This window comes from Gadus morhua, chromosome 21 (genome assembly GCF_902167405.1).
Source record: "Gadus morhua chromosome 21, gadMor3.0, whole genome shotgun sequence".
NCBI classification, from domain to species: Eukaryota; Metazoa; Chordata; class Actinopteri; order Gadiformes; family Gadidae; genus Gadus; species Gadus morhua.
Genome location: NC_044068.1, coordinates 7,726,459 through 7,747,019, shown reverse-complemented (window position 1 = coordinate 7,747,019; position 20,561 = coordinate 7,726,459). Strand labels below are relative to the sequence as shown.

The following is a 20,561-nucleotide window of genomic DNA, read 5'->3' as shown; positions in this document are numbered from 1 at the left end:
GGTAGTGACACGACAGCATACAGTCAGAAGGTGGATGGGAAACATACACAGGGGGGGGGGGGGGGGGGGGGGTAGGACCTCTGGCACACACCAGTCGAGACAGACTACTTGTATAGTCCCTGAGGAATGAAGAAAACCCCAACCAGAGGGCCCACCCACTCTCACGTGCACACTCACGTGCACACTCACGTGCACAGTGCTGACGATCCAAGTTCGTTTTTTTTTTTTTTCAGTGATCCCACGGAGCACCCCAATCACAACGACGCGCTCCCTGAGACCGTTCAAGACTGTCAGGAATAAATCACAAACTATGCATACACATACATCGCATAACACCCACTGTTTGTCCAAACGCTTCTATCACAGGCGTGTCCACCCAAACGTTTCCCCGTTTCCCCGCCCCCCCATCTATGTTGAACTAGAAGTGCTCTTCCTCATGGCCTACTATTGCTGTCAGTCTCTGGGGGGGGGGGGGGGGGGAATGGCATCGTCCAGAGACACCCTATTCGCTGGCTGGTTCTTGAACATGTGACCACTTCAGAAAGAGAAGGAGGGCGGGATAGGGGGGATATGTGCTAGCTAAGGGGTTATGCTAGAGAGGGAGAGAGAGGGGGTGTGTCCATGAGAGAATACCTCTAGTTTAAACGCAGAATGTCCCAGCGGCTTGCCCTCTCAAAAGTGATGTTGGAAGTCATTTTGCAAATGGCCGCCGGTCAGTACAAAATGGAGGCTGCTCGGTAAGTGTTGGGCCTACGACTGGCCGTAAGAGTTGCTCTGACTTCCGTTGGAGCTCTGGTCGTTCTCACTGGGGGGAAGGGATACACAATGAGGGAGAGTCGTTTTTAGACACCAGTACATCTATTCATAACACAGAGGGCGATGCCTCAAATGCTTTGAACCACCAGTTAGAATAAGCTCCAAGCAACCAACTATAATTCTTGTTATAAAAAGAAAGTAATTGTATGAAAAAGAGGAAACAAAGATACGGGGGAAAAATATATTATGTTATGTATTTTAAGGGATTATTGTCAGACTCCACAAAGATGGATGAAATCAGTTTATTAATACTGGCAGTTTTTGATCACCAGAAAACACTCAGGCTTGACCATCCTATATCTTACTATAGCACGCAGAGATGGCTAAAGCCTGAACAGAAATATGGAAAAACATGGAACCAAAAGTGGAAATACTTGGCGACGTCATTGACCTGTTGGGAGGGGGCTTGGGTTTGGGCATCTTGTTGAGAACCACGGCCATCTCCTTGCGGTCGTCAAAGTTCTTCCACTGGTCGTACAGCTTCAGGATCACGCGGATGATCTCAAGGATCTCCACACAAAACCAAAATGTACAGCTTAATTTTTAAAGCGAAAAAAACAGAAATTAACAGAAACCGAATCTGTTCACAGTCTTCTGCATTGTCACGGCCACATGCCAGGGGGGGAACCGCGGACAAGAGGGGAACACGGGGGGGAACTCTCCCTACCTTGTCCATGTCGACCGAGAGCTCAGCAAACCACTGTCTGGCATCCTTCTGCTGTACCACACAGGCAACATTCAGGCAGGCTACAGGACAAGGAGGGCACACAATGGAGGGTTAAGCATGCGTTTTCATGTACACACACACACACACACACACACACACACACACACACACACACACACACACACACACACACACACACACACACACACACACACACACACCCCTTACCTAGTGCAATCATGAAGGGTGGATAGAGGAGACACAGGTCTGTCCTGTATGTGTCGTTCACTATTCGCCTATGGAAAGATAAGATAATTGTATTAATTAAAAAAAAAAATAAAAAAAAAAATAAAAATTCTGCACATTGAGGCGATAACGTCAGCCTTCCTTCCTCTAAACACCCAAACCGTACCAGGCCAGAGGCAACAGCATGTCCTCCTGCCCCATGTCCTGTACATACTGCAGGAGGGGTCTGTAGGGGTGGTACACGATGAGGCAGCAGTCCTGAAACACACGCATCCAATCAGTGACCTCACCTACCGTCCTATAGCGGTCCTTATCGCAATGCAGCTAACAAAGCTCCAAACGGAGTCAACGGTTTCCACCACTCACCATCAACTCCAGTAGGTAGAACTCGCACTCCAATATCTGTGTCGAGGAAAAAGGGCAGAATGTTGTTTCTAGATGATATACATTCACGGACAATTACAGTGCGAAGATGCCTCCCAATATATACATATTCAAGCAACACAGAAAGAGAACTGGCCCACGACTCTGAGACCACCTCCAGAATACCCCACAAATAAAGCAACGCTCAATATCAAAACAGTGCCATTTCGGTCTTGAGAGACAACCGTTGTTTTCAAAGGACTTGGGTTGACTACTTCACCCTAGTCCCCCCCCCCCCCCACCCCCCCACATCTACGTACAGTAGAGACAATATGAGTTACGATCCCCAGTGGCAGCATCCCGGCAAACTTATTTCCCGAAGGCCTGTGAATCCACCCCTCCCCTCACAGCCTCTGGACAAGGCAAGGCATCCATTACCCTCTACACTGCTCTCTGGCAGGCGACAGACAACTGTGGCTCCCTCACAGGTTACATGCTAGCAGGACTGCAAACCATCTGACACCGCTATAAGGCATTCCGGGGGCGGTATGGAGACACACACCCTCTGAGCCATCTCCCGCAGCTACTTCACTTTCATCACAGCTGTGTAAATATTGGTTTGCTGATTCTCGTGAACCGATCGACATTTCAAAATGGTGGCGGGGTGGGCGGTGGAAAGCTCATGTCATGTTGTTGCAAGGAAGCTTAGCAACGCATAAATAACGTAGGAGGAAGCAGACTTATGGTACGGCGGCTGTTCTTGGGAGGCCTTTCCATTGTCATACATCTGTCATATAGGGACAGCATGTTGGCTGTTGTTCCCATTATCATTGAGGTGAGGAGGAATCCCATTGTATCTCAATGCAGAGCTGTAACCAAAGTTGACTCACATGATTCATTCTGTATGGGAACTCCTTGGGAAAGGCATAGGAAAACCGGGTTTTCACTGTTCGAAAGGAAAGAAAATCATCATGTATGGTTCTTTTCACATGAACATGATGTGATTTTAGTGTTGAAAGTGTGAGCTGCTTGTGGTTGTGGGTCTGGATACGTACATACTGATGTTGCAGCACTGATCAACCTAGTGTTGGAAACAACTCCAAATTCCTGCGAGAAGCAACAATTTAGGAGAAAGATATATATATATTTTTTTACAATACAGAAAAAGTGGCAAAATCTCAACATGACAAAAAGAAGGCAGATGGGGAAACCCATTTGTGTTGAGTGGCGAGTATGCACCAAAAAATACGCAATTATGTATTACAGTAGTTTGCATACCTCAACTTTAGAGGCTAGAAAAACACAAGTAGGGGCCATTAGCACTGGATCTATACTCTTCAGGGAATATCTGCAAACAAATACACACACACATTTGTATTATAATGAAACCAACAAGCAAAATTAAATTAGCTTTTGTAAAATTGACTATAATTATTAACATGCCATCGAATTGTATCAGTATTTGCTTACCTGGCATAAAAGCGTTTAAAGTACACCGTTGCTGTAGCGATAACCTGCTGCCTTAACTTCAGGTGTTCTCCCAGTGCCTGGATGACTAACGAAGACCAGGTGAAATACAGTTATAGTCTGTTATAGAGTACAGCACACAATACTGTTATGTTAATTTATAAAGTGTAGACGTTTATTAAGGTGTCCCAACAAGGCCTAGCTGACTAAAAAGAGCAGGCTAAAAACAGTTATAGTTGGTTTAGTGTACAGCACAAAACCTTTCTGTTCATTTATAAAGTGTGTAACGTTATATGTTTATAAATGGGTTGTTAGCAGTATGCTAGATTAAAGCAAACTACAGGCTAATTAATTAAGTCATAGAAGCACCATTGGCAAAGAATATCTGCAGCTTCCAGTACTCCTCTTCTGTGAGAAACTTGAGGTCCTTTTGTCGCTCCTTCATCAGGTCCTGCTTGTCCAGAACCCATTGCAAACTTTAAATAAAAAAAACACCATAGAAATCACATAAATTACCCGACTGTAACAACACATTGAGCAAAGATACAATACCTCTTGAGTTAGCCAGATGCTACACGGCAGACATAGTTCAGTGTTGTTCATAATAATAATAAAGCAATTTAGTTGGATGGATCATACTAAAAGTATGAATAGTGTCATGTACTAGAATTAAACCTCAAAAACCTTTGACTAAAAAGCTGATTTTGTATTGCACTGCTGAGAGATCGTCCACAATAAGTGTTAGGCCAGTCAACAAGACTGTTCTTTGTTAAATGCATCCATAATTCATCCTTTTACTTACTAGTGTGAGCTTTGCCAGAAATTCCCTGCCATGTCGTAAGAGCCTAAACGGACAAACTATACTTTAGATGTAACGTAATACTAAACAAAAAGTCAGCACCAGAAGGAGAATCAGTTCAGCTTAACAAATCACAGTACGACAAGAAAGAGGGTCCGAGGAGACAAAAGATGCAGCTAAATAGTTCCGCATGAAACCTTCACGCGCAATTATAATGCAACGTTTTTGAAATTATGACAGGGTCACAGACCTCATTACTAAATAAATAACTCACGACATCTTTGACTCGTAACTCAACGATGAAGAAACGGAATGATTAATAACGAAGCTTTGAATTTAGGAAATTCGTTTTCTTTATTTGGGTGACCAATATTTTATTTATGAAAAATAACTTTCATTATTTGATCGAAATGTTATTAATAGTACCAATAATAACAATATTCTTCTTCTTATTATTATTTTTATTTATTATAATAACTATGATTATGGCCATATTACAAGGATGAAGAAGATCATGATGATTATGATGCTTATCGCTGTTATTATTATTATTATTATTATTATTATTAATAATAATAATAATAATAGAGATAAGCATCATAATCATCATGATCTTCTTCATCCTTGTAATATAGCCATAATCATAGTCATCATTATATTATTAATATCATTAGGATAACTTGGTCATGTTTTGTTATTAATAATATAATTGATTACTTACCAGCATGTTTAAAGTTAAACAAATGCAAAATAGAATGACTATATATTATATAGGATTTCACTCCCTGTTAATAAATAAGTAACGACCTCTTGGCAGAGTCTTGGTAGATATTATTGCAGACAGCCACTCCTGAGAATGATGCCAGGTTTCGACATTCCTGAACAGTCCTTAGGTATGCAATGTTTATGAGTGGGCTCGATGGGCAGGGCAAAACCTGCTTATATAAAGCCTCAAACCAAGTGATGAGGGTAAACTGTTCTGCAGGGAGTTTCAAAACCCTTCCAAACCTAAGAAGATCAAACAATACCAACATGAGCTGCAGTCCAGAAAGGAAGTCTTCTTACCGCCGCCACTTTGAGGGCAACTCCGTGGCCACCTCCGTGGCCACTTCAGTCAATCGGATCCGAGTCTCGAGTCCATCTCCCACACGCAGATCAGCTCGGTCTGCCAGCTATTCCCTCAGAGCGGCATCGACGGGGCGCCGGTCGACCTCCGACAAGTCCCGCATGAACAGGTACGTGTGCTGTATTTAAGGCTTACCTATCAAATCAAAAAGCTCCTTCATCCATCGCTCCTCTGTGCAGTGGAAGTATGGAGGCTCTTTGTTTTGGCATGTCCATGGGACTCGGGCCCAAACTGGATTTGGACGCAGCCACCGCCGAGAACCAGGCCTTCATGACCACCCGCACTGGCGAGAGGAAGGAGATGGTGGCCCTCAACGACCGTCTGGCTGCCTACATTGAAAAGGCGAGACACCCCTCCTCACCCTTTTCACGCTCTGTCTGTCGCCTGTGTGGTTTGTTTGTTGTGTCGTCTTAACAATGTGATATTATATTTATTCAATCATCCGACACTTTCAAGCAAGAGTACATTCGCAGGCTAGGGGGATACCGGAGATCGAGCCTGGTGCTTTGGGCTGGGAGTCCAACCTGCCGCTGTGTGTCTTCCTGCTGCAGGTGCGCTCCCTGGAGACCAAGAACAAGCTGCTGGAGGATGACATCCACGCCCTGAGAAGCCGTTTCCTACAGCCCTCGGGCCTCAGGCAACTGTACGAGACCCAGCTGAAGGACCTGACCCGGGTGGCCGAGCAGATGAGAGTCCGGAGGGTGAGCTCCACCGCCAAGAGACGCCATCGCCATGACAGCGAGATGACACACGGTTCTCCTTGAAAGAGCGGTTTAACGCGACACGCGTGAATCCTCTCTGGGCCAAGCAAAGATGTGATTCTTGCTAACTTACTTGGCTACTACTGATGTTAGTCATTCTACTATTGGTGCTACATCTACTTCACCCGAGCCTTGTGTCTGTGGTAGGACCAGGCCCTGGGGTCAAAGGAGGCCATGGCAGGCCAGCTCGACGCTCTGAAGGCCAGGTACGACCAGGCCCTGGAGGCCAGGAAGAAGACAGAGCTGCAGATTGAGGTGTTCCGCCCGGTAAGGCAGCAGCTGGACCCCCAGCCGCTTTACACTCTAAACATTTCAGTTAGAGGGTGACGGGGAGGTGGGGAGTGAAGTCAGTTCATTGTATCGGTTGGAGCGAATTTAAATATAATACTGCAGGGATTTTGCTCTGTGAACCTGTAGCTCAATAACTGCTGATCACAGTTATTTTCGTATGCTGAGCAAAGCGATGACGCCTGCATTCGCAAACTCTTTATAACCAGGTGATAACATCCAAAAGCGTGTGTGTGCTTAGGCCTTTGCACGTGTGTGTACAAATAAGTATGCACTGACTGAGTCAAAATTTTCCACAGGATGTAGATAAAGCAACCTCAACACGCATCTCTCTGGAGAAACATCTGGAGAACCTGGCGTTAGAGCTGACCTTTCTACAACGGGTTCACAAGGAGGTAAAACATGAGTGTGTGTGCGTGCGTGCGTGCGTGCGTGTGTGTGTGTGTGTGTGTGTGTGTGTGTGTGTGTGTGTGTGTGTGTGTGTGTGTGTGTGTGTGTGTGTGTGTGTGTGTGTGTGTGTGTGTGTGTGTGTGTGTGTGTTTGTCTAAGGACTCTGGTTAGAAGGCTGTAAGCTTCTGGGTCAAAGCAGGTCGGTCGCATGCCATGCATTCTTGTTACCCAGACTATAATGAGATGGTTATAATCTTGCAGAAATCCATCTCATATGTAGCAACTGTGTATTTACAGACACAGACTACTGTTAGGTCCACCAATTGTCATCTCAGTGTCAAACGTGCAGAACTACGCGGTCAAGTGTTAAGTGTTGGCAGGAGTGGACATGCTAAGTATGACCATGAGTGCAAATAGATCAATAAATCTGCGATATGACGATACCCACTGACTGAGTATGGCCTGAGTGATTTAGAAATCAGCAGCAACATTATTTTGGTATTTGTCAATACATTTGCTTTCTAAGGAGAACTGTTGTGTGTACAGAGTCACTATTGTCTTAATCTCACAAATCAGATTTTGGATTAACATGTGTAGTCTGTTGGCAGACAAGCTTAAATATGGAAGAACGGGGCATTTTTCTGTCTTTCACTTCATATTTGTTTTAAAAAATCATGTTTCTGGGATATCTGAGTGCAGGATTGGCAAACACAAACGCGCCCAGCAAAGTAGAAAGGTAAAGGTTTCAAATCAACTCTGTGTATACTGGCCACTGTACAAATACACTTAATAAAATCCTCTTCTGAAAGCTTCATCCCCTCCAGCGATTAGTTTATCTTCGGTAGAACATCTCCCTAACCAAACAGTAAACATTGTGTAGCTTTGCCCATTGTGTTTGTTGGTTCCCGGCTCAGGCTTTGTGCCGTCTCCCAGCAGAAATTCTGCGCCAACATGTTAGGACTGCTGGATCCCGATTATTACCTTGACGTACTTGAGTTCCAATCCTGTGAACAGGAAATCGAGGTGCTTTTGGAGCAGCTCTATTCATCGGCCTCCAAGGTCGACCTGACCTTTGGGCTTCCCGATCTTTCCTCGGCCCTCAAACAGATCCAGTCTCAGTACGACAGCATCGCTGCCAAAAACCTACAGGTACAGGGAGAGAATTACGCATTTGTCCAAATTGACTAGCAACAATTCATACACCCATTCACACACCAACACGACGGTGGTGTCAAAAATGCACCAGCCAGCTCGACACATATCAATATTATTTATTTGTATAATTTATACAAATTGAACTATTTCTTATTGTTAGTTATTCCCTGCTGTTTTTTTATTTCTTTTTCATTCCCTATCCTCTTATAATGTCAACATAATATCCTTAAATATCCTCGATATCATGACCCAAAGGTTTACCATGACATAATAAATCGGATTAACAGTATGCCATATTTATTTGAATCCCACTACAATTCATGTTTAGCATCCTTTTTATGTAGACTAAAAACTAATGGAAACCTTTTCAGTCAGCACTTTTACACGATTTGTGCATTGTCAGGAAATGGACACTTGGTACAAGACAAAGTTCGTGGACCTGAATAATGCATCAACCAAACACATCCAAAGCCTCCAGAGTCTGAGAGAGGAGAGCGCAGGATGCAAGAAGGATGTGAGCATGACTCTTCATAACTTCAAAATCAATGCAAAAAGAAAAATGCACTTTTAAAATGTGCTTAATCTGTCTCCAAGTGTCTTACATAAGAAAATATTCATTTTCTGTGTTCATCCTGAAGTGAGCTTATCTATACTGCAGTATTTTTTGTGCATTTTATGCACAGGCTTTTATGTACAAAAGAAACAGGTTGATATAAAGTGTGGGTTTTTCTGCAGATCGGTAATAAGGAGCGCGAGCTGGAAGCCCTGCAGACGAGGAATGAGTATTTAGAGGCGGTGCTCCGCGATGCAGTCGTCAGGTTCAGGAAGAAAGAGGAGGACCTGCAGGTAATGGCCTACCACCGACTAAGCACCCACACTTTTGTTCTCCAATTCTAGTTTCAGCCCCCCATTCGTTTCCAATCGGCACAGAATTTCAAGCGTGAATCAATTACGTGACTTCATTTTGAAGCATGATCCCATTTAAAAGTCGTACGGTTTTCCCGCAGAAACCCATTTATAGCCCATTGGATTTTTAAAGCATGAATCAATTCCATAAGTCGTGTCATTTCTCAAGGATTTAGGCTGTTCTGTGCGGTCCTGCTGTGAAACCAATCCGTCTCATTTCATCCCCCAACCACAGGTGCGGATAGGGGGTCTCAAGCTGGATCTGCAGGTCACCAAGGAGAAGATTGCTCTGCTTCTGCGTGACTACCAGGACCTGCTGAACGTCAAGATGGCCCTGGAGATTGAGATCACCACTTACAGGTACAACTCTACCCGGGTCACGTATGAATCAATTGTAAATCAAGCAATCAGAATCGGGGGGGGGGGGTGTATATATGAAGGCGTGTGAAGGGTCAGGTGGACAAGTGCACGGCCATTTGTTTAAATTCAAGTCTGGCCATTCGATTAGATTCATGTCTGGCCATTCGATTAGATTAAAGTGTGTCACAGGGACTTCATAAATTGCTCCAAATTGAGTTCCCAAGCATTTCCCTGCTTGTAAAATCAAGCTCCTTACTTCCCGCTCATGAGGAATTTCCATTTGAGTCTCCCAATCCTTAACGCCGTCTACACTGTGGCCACCATACAGCTGTGTGGCTGGCTACTAACCCCCCCCCCCCCCTCCAACCGCTGAACTGTGTGTCACCTGTCCCTCAGGAAGCTGATCGAGGGCGAGGACAACCGTCTGAGCGCCATGGTCCACGTCATGTCCCTGAGAGGAGGAGGAGGTGTGGCCGTCGCCTCCGGCTCCACCGTGGCCAACGGCTGCCCTGCCGCGCCCTCCGGACCCCCCCCACCGGCGCACTCAGACGCTGGGGGGAAGAGAGGCGCCGGCGCCGCTGCCCCTGGAGCCAACGACGCGACCGTGGAGGAGAGCCGGACCTGAGGGGCAGCGCGAGACCCTCGTCGTCAGGTGGAGTGGATGATTGGCCCCCGTTTTTGTTTACCGGGGGATAGAGCTGGAGTGAAGGGAGGGGAATTGTCTATTGTATTACTGCAATGATAGGGAACATATATCAACTCTCTATGGGGAACATATATCTATGAAATGTTAGTCTACGACATGAGGATTCATGGTTATTGATGAAAAACAAAAATATGTATGACGCACAATGAGTGAATGTGGGTTGCCGGCAATGATGAGGATTTATCGACGCATCACAGAATAAGCCTCATTGATCCCGGTGGAATTCTGATTCGGTCATCCATTTATTGAATTTCTTCCCAGAACAGTTAAGACAGAGGAGGAGTCATACAACAGCGACTCCCAGCAGAGCACGTCATCATTTCTGGAGTGGCCGATGACACGGATGAAGAACAGCAATTCCACCTTAAAAGTGACACTTTCCCCAAGCTTTTGCACAAACGTTTACGAAGCCAGAGATGCTTCTGTGATGTTAACTCAAATTAGGCTTTATGGATATGATAAAAGGAATCGGGACCTGGGCCGTCCATTCAGGTTAAGGATTAGGATGTCTTTGAAAAGTGAATTGAACAGCACTGATATTATAAGCAATTATTATAATCAACATTGTGAGCTTGTTAACTTGTTAACACAAACGTTGAAAGAGTAGTGTATTTTGGTTTGTACTGTTCCTGTCCTGTCACTCATCTCCATTTTTGTTGCAAATTAATGGCTGATTATGAATGATATAAAATGGCTATTAATGAATTAATATTCCAAATAGCACCTTAGTTATTTTCTACTCAATCAAAATAAAGTGTAAACCAACTAAATAATGTTCAAGTAATCATGTCAGGTTAAAAATTGCAATGAAGAACCTGGCAAATGTAACCCATTAAGTTGTGGTTGTCGGTTGAGTTAGACTCAACCGATACCACGATTGCACCACCTATTTCAACTCTTTTTAAAATAGTAAAAAAGTCAGCGAGAACTATCCAATCAGAAAAACACACCACTAGAAAAAAACAATGACTTTCAATATTACTAATGTACAAAATTTGTTAACAATATCAAATATATTTGACACATTATAGCATTAACATAAACTAACACTTATTTTCTCTTTTCACAATTAGAAAAATGCAGACAGGATATTGTGCAATTTAGAGCAGAAAAAAAACATAATCTGAATTGAAAATAAAGCGATGTGAAATACAGAAATGTTGCAATTTTTACTAAACAGAGGATTGTTTAATGGTCTGTGTGAACTTTGTGTACCTGTGTGTGTGTGTGTGTGTGTGTGTGTGTGTGTGTGTGTGTGTGTGTGTGTGTGTGTGTGTGTGTGTGTGTGTGTGTGTGTGTGTGTGTGTGTGTGTGTGTGTGTGTGTGTGTGTGTGTGTGTGTGATGCTGTCTACTACAGGGGCTTTGGTTCGCCCCCCACTCCACCGGCCAGGCGGTACACTGCGAGGCTGACTTCATGCCCCAGAGCATCAGCACTTTCCTTAAGAAAAGAAATGTAAACGGCACAGAATCACTGTCATGTTTACTGTCATCACAACACAGTGACAGTTGACGGCCACGTAAACAATGGTCACGAAAGGTCCGAAAAAAATAAATACAATTGAATGAAAAATATGTAAAATAACAAAACGTAAAAATATACTTTTCTGTAGAATTGAATTAAAGACAACGACAATGTTTAATAAAGTGTCGTTCAAAACGACACACACAAAAGCAAACAAACGTAAAAACACCCGTGTGTAAAGGTTGATTTAGATATAGGTGATTTAGCAGACGCTTTTATCTAAATCCAATTTGTCAGAAGAAAGAGAAAACAACATATCGCTGTCGGTACAATAAAGATATTCACAGAACAAGTTACAACTTGCAATTTGTAACTTGCAATTGCTAGGTTAACCCATTCCGTGTTTGCAACCAAGATATCTGGGATAAGGCGCTGCACAATGCTCAGTGCTACGTTTAAGAGGCCAGGTGTGCTGCGGTTACCTGCGTCGCCGCCTCCGAGTAGACCCTCACCACGTCCTCCGTGCCCGAGGGCCTGACGAAGGAGCGGCCATCTTGGTGCCTCTCCACCAGTCGGTCGATGGCCTCCTGGAGACCGGCCGGACTCACCGTCTTTCTCTCGGCGTCCTTGGTGTCGATGACCCTGCGGTCAGACACCTGCGGGGAGAACACAGACCCACCGTGAGCCTACGTAGAACTGACGGCCTACTAGCCTAGCCGACCGCTACAACGAAAGACAACCCGCAGTGGAAAAGGTCCAAGTAGTTGCAGCAATAGCGATAGAGCCTCAAGGATTTTTAAGTCGCCAAAAAGGTAGCCAAAGACTTATTTAAATTAATTTATTAAGCAGAACAAGATTATGAAGGACACACACACACACACACACACACACACACACACACACACACACACACACACACACACACACACACACACACACACACACACACACACACACACACACACACACACACACACCTTCACTTTGAGCTGCCTGTTGGGCAGGTCGGTGTAAATGGCGTCCCACTGCTGCACCGTCATGCCCTTGATGGCTAGTATGGCTTCAATCAACAGCATGTCAGAGATGGCATCACCCACAGTCTATACATGAAGACAAAAATGCAATGCGTTGAGTTGGCAATAACGTGACACGCTACAAACATTAAATATAAATCATCTTCAGAAAATAAAATCCTCTTTTGAAAAAGGTTCATTATTCTGCTTCAGTTCTATCACATCTTATCATCATGAGATGGTGTGATAGAATTGTATGATCTTGTGGTGTGTGTGTGCTTGAGAGTGTGTGTGTGCTTGAGTGTGTGTGTGTGTGTGTGTGTGTGTGTGTGTGTGTGTGTGTGTGTGCGTGCGTGCGTGCGTGCGTGCGTGCGTGCGTGCGTGCGTGCGTGCGTGCGTGCGTGCGTGCGTGCGTGCGTGCGTGCGTGCGTGCGTGCGTGTGTTTGTGTATGTGCGTGAGTGTGTACCTGGTTGATGAGGTCCACAGAGTTCTTCAGCAGGGTGGCTGCCCCCTGTCTCTCCCCTTCAGAGTCATCACACAGCTGCTGGATCTTCTCCTCGGCTGCCTTGCTGAACAACACCTGGGGTGCAATACAATTTGTGGTGTTGCGGTAAAGCGTTCAACCTTAAATTATCTGTACCTGAAGTCAGTGCGAGTCAGTTTGCTTAAACACAATTGTCCAGAAGTGCGTGAGTGTGGTTCTTTTTTTTATTACAGGTTTAAAGGGTTGGGTGGTCTTAACATTTTAGAATTCAGACGTCGTTATAGATGAATTACAGCAGATGGTGCTGTATTGTGAAACAAAGGTGTGTGTGTGTGTGTGTGTGTGTGTGTGTGTGTGTGTGTGTGTGTGTGTGTGTGTGTGTGTGTGTGTGTGTGTGTGTGTGTGTGTGTGTGTGTGTGTGTGTGTGTGTGTGTGTGTGTGTGTGTGTGTGTGTGTGTGACTCACAGTTCCGTGGCCGTTGGCTTCAAAGTACACTCCTATGTCAAACTCCTGGGCCACGTGATGAAGGTGCTTCACCCCGGTCTTCGCGCACCTCACTATTACCTGCAGCGGATAAAAACACGGATACAATTAAAACGAGACAAAGTGAGATAAAGACTGAGTGAGTGAGTGAGTGAGTGAGTGAGTGAGTGAGTGAGTGAGTGAGTGAGTGAGTGAGTGAGTGAGTGAGTGAGTGAGTGAGTGAGTGAGTGAGTGAGTGAGTGTGTTATTCACCTTCATGGTGTCCTCCAGGTAGCGCGTGGAGCTTCCGTTTGCATAGGCCGTTTGAACCACCGCTATCTTGAGGTCCAGGCCAGCCTATTGGAGGGTTTCACACGTGTCAGACACATTCAGACACATGTCAGACACATTCTGAGCCGCCATCTTGGTGCTTTTTCACCACCATAATACAATGTGTATGAGAGGTACCTTTGTGAGCAGTTCCTTGAGGAAGGTGCTGATGAGTGTGGCGATCTTGTCTCCGTCCAGCAGGTGGAAGCGACCATGGTCGTCGCTGTAGTAGTACACGATGCGGTCGGCGTCGCCGTCGAACGAACAGCACCGCTCGCCCGCCTTCATAACGATGCCTTCATAACAATGGCCAGAGATGCCATGGATTACATGAAAAAAATGCTAACTGGCTCAATCTCTGTCCCCCCCCCCAGATATGTATTTGCCAGGCACAGTATATATATCAAATGATTAATCAGGATAATCAATAGAGAAATTCAGTTTTTTTCCATCATTTGAGGGGATCCCTTCAAAAAGGTCTGATTCACGTAATTTGTTCTTTGGTGGTACTCAATGTAACTCAATATTTACGCATTTTCAATTCTAACCAAAATGCTTGTATTGGTTAAGAGGTGTTGGCTCAGCACATAATGAGTCGCTCAAAGGTCTCAAATGAAATATCGGTTGATTACTGAGCGGTTTAAGGGCTTGAGATTATATGGGGGTAGTAAATTCATTTTAAGATCAAGATTCATCTCAGGTCTTATCGCTATTCTGATTCTTTGTATCGTTGCATAACTTTTTATTGAATTAAAAAAACTCAGCAGGTTACAGTCCGACAGGTGAATCACCCCCCTCTAAGAGAGAACATAAAATATCTGAAGCGTTACTTCCTCGTTCCTAAGTAACTGCACAGGTGGGCTGCATCTTTAACGTCTGCCCGCTGGCATCTTAAAGGTCCCACAAAATACCCCCAGGTGTGAGTGTGATTAGCCGTTGCAAGCCGTTTTGAAAATCTGCCTGTTCTGACATCACAAGGGGGAGTGCCCTCCTAGATGTGTGCTGGATAGTTCAGTCTACCAGCCGACCCATTGGACTGTAGCAAACGTTGCTCATTTACCTGTCCTACATCTAGGTGGACACGCCCACTTGTGATGTCGGAAGAGGCTGATTTTCTAACCGCCTTGTAAGAGCTAATTACACTTACACCAGTTGGTATAATATGTCAACCTTTAAAAACATTGATGCATTGATACCTTTCGGAGAATTCTGCTGCACTTTGACGAAGTCGGCCCCACACTGGTGGTTGAGCTTCCCGCCCGTGCCGTCGCAGAACAGGGACACCTTCAGCGCCCCCTGCAGGTAGGGTTCCATCTCGCGCAGCTTTAACGCGCCGATGCCGTTGGCCCCGTCTACCAGCAGGCACTTCTGGTCATCCGTGCGGTTGGGCGCCTGCCGAAAGGAAGACGAAGAAAGAAAGAGGATCACACACGGATCCTCAATGGATGGAGGAGGAGGAGGAAGGGTCAATTATTGAATTGAACATATATTTCTTTCCATCAAGTAAAAAAAAAAAAAAAAAAAGCAATAATAAACAGTAAAATAAAATAAAAAGACAGATAAAATTAAGTAATATTTGAACAATGAAACCGACAAATGAAAATAAACTGCCTTACAATTGCTTTACCCGTTCGAAATGTATGGTTAAATAATAATAATAATTTGAGCAGTCCTTTATAAGACACTTTGATCCAAAGTGCCGTGCAGTGACTGATCAGTCATTAGGAGTTAGACGCCGATTCAAGAAGGCATTCAGGGAGGGATGGTCATTCAGCCGTCAAATTCAGCCGTGCACACTTACAGACTTGGTCAGTTGGATGAAGGCCTGCGACAGCTTGCTGTAGTAGCCCTCCACCGAGGCCTTCCCGTACCCGCCCCGCGTGTTGCAGCAACACACCATGTAGTGGAGCTGAGGGGTGGTCACCAGGCCGTAGTCTGACACGCGCACACACACACACACACACACACACACACACACATACACACACACACACACACACACACACACACACACACACACACACACACACACACACACACACACACACACACACACACAAAGAAAAGAGGGAGTTGTTTAACATGGGAAACGTTGAATAGACATCAGGGAACATTCTGAAAGCAGGAAGCAACAGGTAGGGTGCTCACCGATGCCAACAGGTAGGATGGAAACCATTATAGAAGCTAGTACCTTTCAGCTGGAAATGTATCACCTGAGCCCAATGCACAAATCCTTTCCACACAAATTCAAGTGTGAATGTAACCAAATCCCACACATACATTTACATTTAGGGCATTTAGCAGACGCTTTTATCCAAAACGATTTACAATAAGTACATTTGTCATAATCCCACAAGATACACACACGGTTTGTTTATTTACCTCACCTTTGCTTCGTCCATCCAGGGCAGTCACCCCATCCAAGACTGCATCTGATAGTCTAGCACTGCTGCTCCTAAGGGTACGAGACACATGTTTGCATCTGCATCTATGTTGGGAATGTTGTGGTACTATATACACAGTAGCTCTGTAAAACATGGGTTTGGGTTCGGGGTATTTACTTGATGAATCGTTCCACACATAAACTCTGATGGCAGACAACCTGAAATCTTTGTGAATAGGGTTCTACACTTTCTTAGGCTTATAATTTGATTTGGACCAATCATGTTCCTTGGTGGCGTGGATCTGACCGCTGGAAACACATCAAATGTAATACGGTTTGGAATCGATTGAAAAAGACTGAATCGTACAGGTCTGTCAATTGGGTTGTCATGGTTTTGATCTTTCAAAAAAGAAAATAAACAAATGATTAGACTCCAGACTATACCAGACTACACTCTGGCTTTAGAAAAGCTAACGGTTTGGATGAACAACACTGCGAGGGCGGTGTGCATCGATTGCTAGACTCTTCGGCAGCGCAGTCCCTGAAGTGCCGCCACAGCCGATCGGGTTGGAGGTCTAATTAAAAATATGCCCTCCGAAGCGCACACACAAACTATTGTTTTCCCTTCGGCCGGCGGGAGGACAAGCTAAAACATCTTGTCTGGACACAGGCGTCCTTCGATAAACTCTCTGTAGAGGTTTTAATACAAACCGGTGTAGAAGACCCGACACTGTAGTAATTGATTGGACAAAATTGTCTGCTGAAACCTCTATCTTTTGAGTTTCTCATCGAGCCAGATCAAATATCTCAGTAACAAAACAGGAAACCCTGTGTAGCTCCACTCATCACATTAGCTGGGTTTCCGGCCCAATCGCTGGGCAGTTGCCCCCCAGAAGTTCAACAATATTATAGTCGAACTTTGGGATCCGAGATCACTTGATGCATAGCGAATGCCAAAGATTAGTTATTCAATTAATTTAGGTATGAAAGCTGTAATGGATAGTGCAGTGTAGAAATATTGAATAGTAGAAATGATGATGTTGACAAACACTAAAAACTGTATACATGTTATGCAACACGGTTATGCAATCTCATTTATGCAGATGAAGATTTACCCAGGCTAAAAGAGGAGAACCTGTATCTACTGACATAGGTGGAGCCAAACGGGAAATACAGGGTGGAACGATATGGCTCCTGCTTCCCTATCCGTCTCTTACATTGCCATTCAACTGCCAACAGGTGTACTTTGACAGGGAGGGACTGCTTCCTACTACTGCAAACAACTCCCCTCTATTGACTTCAATATCTATACATTTGTGTGGGGAACCCGTATACATCATAAAGGGACCTACTTATGGTGGGATCTGTTTCGTTCGTTTCCAAAGAAGCATCACAATGTGTATTATCTATTTTAACCACATGTTTTGTCTCGCTAGGCTGTCAATAGCAGTCGGCTGAAAAGTCAAAATAACAACAAATCTGTCCACCACTAATACCACGATAGCAGATGTAATCGTATGAACTACAGATATAAAGCATAAAAGTCAAACCGGTTGTAGAGAAAACCAGTCCGGCCCCATACCTGGTATCTCTGCCCACAAAGACTTCAGCTTCCTGGTTCGTCAAGTCGATGGACTCCTTCTGGACGAGGTCCTTCAGAACAGTGATCAAGTGATCCTGCTCTGCATTGGCTAGCTGAGTGGCGTAGACCTCCCACGCGGGGGTCAACATCTCCCCCATGGGGTCGATCAGCTTCACCCCGTTGTCTTCCTGGACGAGAGGGAGGGACGTAGAGAATGACAAAGAGAGCCAGAAGCTTATTCATTCATTCAAGTCATCAACACAATAACGATACGGGTGATCACAAGTGAATATAGAGTGAATGAAGACATCCGAGGAAAGAGGGGGGAATGAACAAAAAAAAATCAGTATCTGCTGAATTAATATCAACTGTAACAGTAATGCTGACTGCAGCACCATTGGGATCAAAATAGTAAATCATGTTAGTGAGTTAGAAATGTATTGTCCCCTTGGGGAAATTGTTCTCAGCGAAAAGACAGATACACATGACCGTTAACAACAACAACATAAAAAATAAAATAAATATGTCATCATATATCTTATCTACAAGTGGTTCGACGACAGCAGAACGAGGCTAAAGGTGAAGTGAGAGATTTCCAGGGGAAAACACCTCGACGGGCTTACCTCAGGGTTGTGGGACGCAGTAACCATGACTCCGATGATGGCTTTGGTGTTTATGGACCTCAGTGTGGCAAGAAGGCCCATCCGAAACATTACATGATCCAGATGATCCGCATTGGTTCGAAAGCCTGCTGTTCCATACTGCAGAACCAACCCGACTGGTTTAGGGTGTAACTTGGACTTCTCTGATACTTCTTGCCATTGTGCCATTACTGAAACACAAAACATTAAATCGGTGCTATGACTAAAAAAACAACACATCATAGCTGATGCTAGTTGTATTGTTTTGACAGCAGGGCATTGGAAGTGCATGACAATGAATATAACATGTAAGCAGCATTTTAATGTATTGATTGACATGCAGTTGGCTTTATACAATTTAATTCTACAATGGTATATCTGTATTTGAATCACTTAAAAAACTAGAAAAACACTCAAAGAAGCAGGAAGTATTGTAGGAACAAATTGAGCATATCCCAGATTTGAATAATCTCCAAATACTGACGTTATTCTGCAAATTCAGAATTTAATCTCAGAATTCTGACTATATTTTTTCCTTTAAACTCAGAACTCGAAAGAAATCCTCTAATCCTCTTCCGTATCTATATGACACACGATTGCATATATTATTATATATTATATTGGATATACAGACGTAAAATACATAAAATACAAATCTCCCCAAAGTACAGAAATGTAACGAGGGGAATTAAGCAATTGTGGTTAAATTCGTGCGAGACCATAACAGTTCTACAAAGTGCTACTACTTACTGGTATCTTCTCAAGATTCCTAAAGTGTAATAACTCATGAGTGAATCCTAATTTTGTGTAGTGGAATGGAGACCGTGGACAATTTATAAAAGGAGACGTGGCTACATTTCCGTGTATGGTCACGTGACGGCGTAAGCTCCTCCAATTGGCTGGCACACCACTGTGTATGGACGAAGATAGACGTCCCTTTAAGAAAAGGGCATGCTTTTTCTAGGTAATGTTCAGTGTGTATTAATGGGGAGGCTGTTAATTTCTGTGTCGCAACAATGCATCAAATAGCCATAATATTCTTATGGCACCCAGCACGATTGACGTAATTAACCTGTCCCACCATCGGCCTGCATATGTCAACATTCAAATAAATTATGAAAGGATGAATTAGCCATATGCTTAGACTAAATAATAGATTTAGATACACTCTTTTAATATAATACACACCCATTTATTTCGCGTAATGGCTGTCCTAATGACTATCTCTGGATCCAATCTATTCAACAGGCTATGATTTTAAAGAACAATCCTCTATTCTTCTGATCTGATTGATATTATGCTTTCAAAGAAGAAGCGGGATACATGTTTTATATGCTGTAGGCCTATACACCCGTTTACCTTGATAAAATAAAATCAACCCACACGATGTGAACGTGATGCTCGTGAACTCGAGCGTGCGGACCTTCTTGATGCGTACAAGCAGCAGTCCAAATGCTTCTGTCACGCTCATAAATTAACCCTTTTGGCGCATAGTGGTGCGATGTGGTGGTTGGGCCTAGAAAGGAACGTGCTATCCCGGCCACAGCAACTAATACAGGGACGTGTATCATTGTAGACACCCCCCCCCCCCCCTACTGAAGTCGAATCGCATAGCATTTGCTGAAGGTGAATTTAAATGACAACATTGATGCACACAAATAAATACAGGCTAACGTAACTCGGAGAACATTCTGTCTTTTTTTTCCTTTTCTTTTTTATGCTGGCGTCGCGCATCATCACAATTGCCGACTCGCGAACGCCACCAGGGAGCGGCGCGCGCCCCCACCTCTCCCTTCCGTCGCGAGGAGCCGGTGGAAGACACAGCACAGGATATATTTCCCGCTCTGGAACGACTAGATCATACGCGAAGACCGCTACCGCCGATCTGCGTTAATTTTGAAGACATTTAGGGGGGCATGTATTTAAAACAATTGTTTGCTTATTTTTTCTTCCACAGTTGACAGTTAGAAAAAAAAGCCAGCTAAACCGATGCCCTTTCTAAACGGAAATATTTAACCGACTCTTGGATTGCGGGTTATTATAGATCCTAAGGTCCGCCATGAATTTTCACGATATTTCATTATCTCCTATCTCATCCTACTTTATATTCACTCTCCTGTTTCTTCCTTCCTTTTAAATGTATTTACATATT

General features: G+C 44.2%; 4 protein-coding genes across 16 annotated transcripts in view; 2 read left to right on the top strand and 2 right to left on the bottom strand.

The window, feature by feature from the left end:
* Positions 1-216: 216 nt before the first annotated feature.
* ccnc (cyclin C) lies at positions 217-4,524 on the bottom strand. Its single transcript, XM_030345703.1, has 12 exons — positions 4,362-4,524; positions 3,929-4,035; positions 3,563-3,647; positions 3,371-3,440; positions 3,148-3,199; positions 2,983-3,038; positions 2,096-2,131; positions 1,896-1,987; positions 1,712-1,779; positions 1,484-1,563; positions 1,208-1,326; positions 217-805 (listed from the first exon to the last, which is right to left on the bottom strand). The coding sequence occupies exons 1-12, from the start codon at positions 4,391-4,393 to the stop codon at positions 751-753; spliced, it is 852 nt and encodes a 283-aa protein (XP_030201563.1). The 5' UTR covers positions 4,394-4,524; the 3' UTR covers positions 217-750.
* Positions 4,525-5,315: 791 nt separating this feature from the next.
* On the top strand, positions 5,316-11,337 carry ngs (notochord granular surface). The gene is made up of 11 exons (XM_030345760.1): positions 5,316-5,593; positions 5,664-5,826; positions 6,036-6,185; positions 6,393-6,512; positions 6,833-6,928; positions 7,938-8,072; positions 8,482-8,592; positions 8,814-8,924; positions 9,220-9,344; positions 9,741-9,996; positions 10,317-11,337. Exons 1-10 carry the CDS (start codon positions 5,322-5,324, stop codon positions 9,967-9,969), a joined length of 1,512 nt encoding a protein of 503 aa, XP_030201620.1. The 5' UTR covers positions 5,316-5,321; the 3' UTR covers positions 9,970-9,996; positions 10,317-11,337.
* On the bottom strand, positions 10,269-19,327 carry pgm3 (phosphoglucomutase 3). The gene is made up of 13 exons (XM_030345759.1): positions 19,160-19,327; positions 18,392-18,600; positions 17,769-17,956; positions 16,191-16,258; positions 15,605-15,738; positions 15,000-15,195; positions 13,942-14,099; positions 13,747-13,830; positions 13,477-13,575; positions 12,994-13,107; positions 12,491-12,613; positions 11,996-12,169; positions 10,269-11,489 (listed from the first exon to the last, which is right to left on the bottom strand). The coding sequence occupies exons 2-13, from the start codon at positions 18,596-18,598 to the stop codon at positions 11,403-11,405; spliced, it is 1,632 nt and encodes a 543-aa protein (XP_030201619.1). The 5' UTR covers positions 18,599-18,600; positions 19,160-19,327; the 3' UTR covers positions 10,269-11,402.
* An 848-nt stretch (positions 19,328-20,175) lies between these two features.
* Positions 20,176-20,561, top strand: part of LOC115534575 (clathrin coat assembly protein AP180) — a 26,305-nt gene continuing 25,919 nt past the window's right edge. For 4 of the 13 annotated variants that reach the window (XM_030345644.1, XM_030345646.1, XM_030345649.1 and 1 more), the window contains exon 1: positions 20,179-20,461. The gene's annotated coding sequence lies outside the window, so the exon portion shown is untranslated. Of the gene's footprint in view, positions 20,462-20,561 lie in introns of all 13 variants that reach the window. The other 9 variants (XM_030345658.1, XM_030345656.1, XM_030345653.1 and 6 more) reach the window with 4 other exon arrangements.

Coding starts and splice junctions, on each gene's coding strand:
- pgm3 (XM_030345759.1), bottom strand. CDS start 18,598: ATGGCACAATGGCAAGAAGTATCAGAGAAGTCCAAGTTACACCCTAAA. Junction 12,614..12,993: donor CTGTGGACCTCATCAACCAG/GTACACACTCAC, acceptor CTTCATGTATAG/ACTGTGGGTGATGCCATCTC. Junction 12,170..12,490: donor ACAGGCAGCTCAAAGTGAAG/GTGTGTGTGTGT, acceptor TTCTCCCCGCAG/GTGTCTGACCGCAGGGTCAT.
- ngs (XM_030345760.1), top strand. CDS start 5,322: ATGAGGGTAAACTGTTCTGCAGGGAGTTTCAAAACCCTTCCAAACCTA. Junction 6,513..6,832: donor AGATTGAGGTGTTCCGCCCG/GTAAGGCAGCAG, acceptor AATTTTCCACAG/GATGTAGATAAAGCAACCTC. Junction 8,925..9,219: donor AGAAAGAGGAGGACCTGCAG/GTAATGGCCTAC, acceptor CCCCAACCACAG/GTGCGGATAGGGGGTCTCAA.
- ccnc (XM_030345703.1), bottom strand. CDS start 4,393: ATGGCAGGGAATTTCTGGCAAAGCTCACACTA. Junction 1,564..1,711: donor ACCCTTCATGATTGCACTAG/GTAAGGGGTGTG, acceptor CTTGTCCTGTAG/CCTGCCTGAATGTTGCCTGT. Junction 1,327..1,483: donor TCTCGGTCGACATGGACAAG/GTAGGGAGAGTT, acceptor TTTTGTGTGGAG/ATCCTTGAGATCATCCGCGT.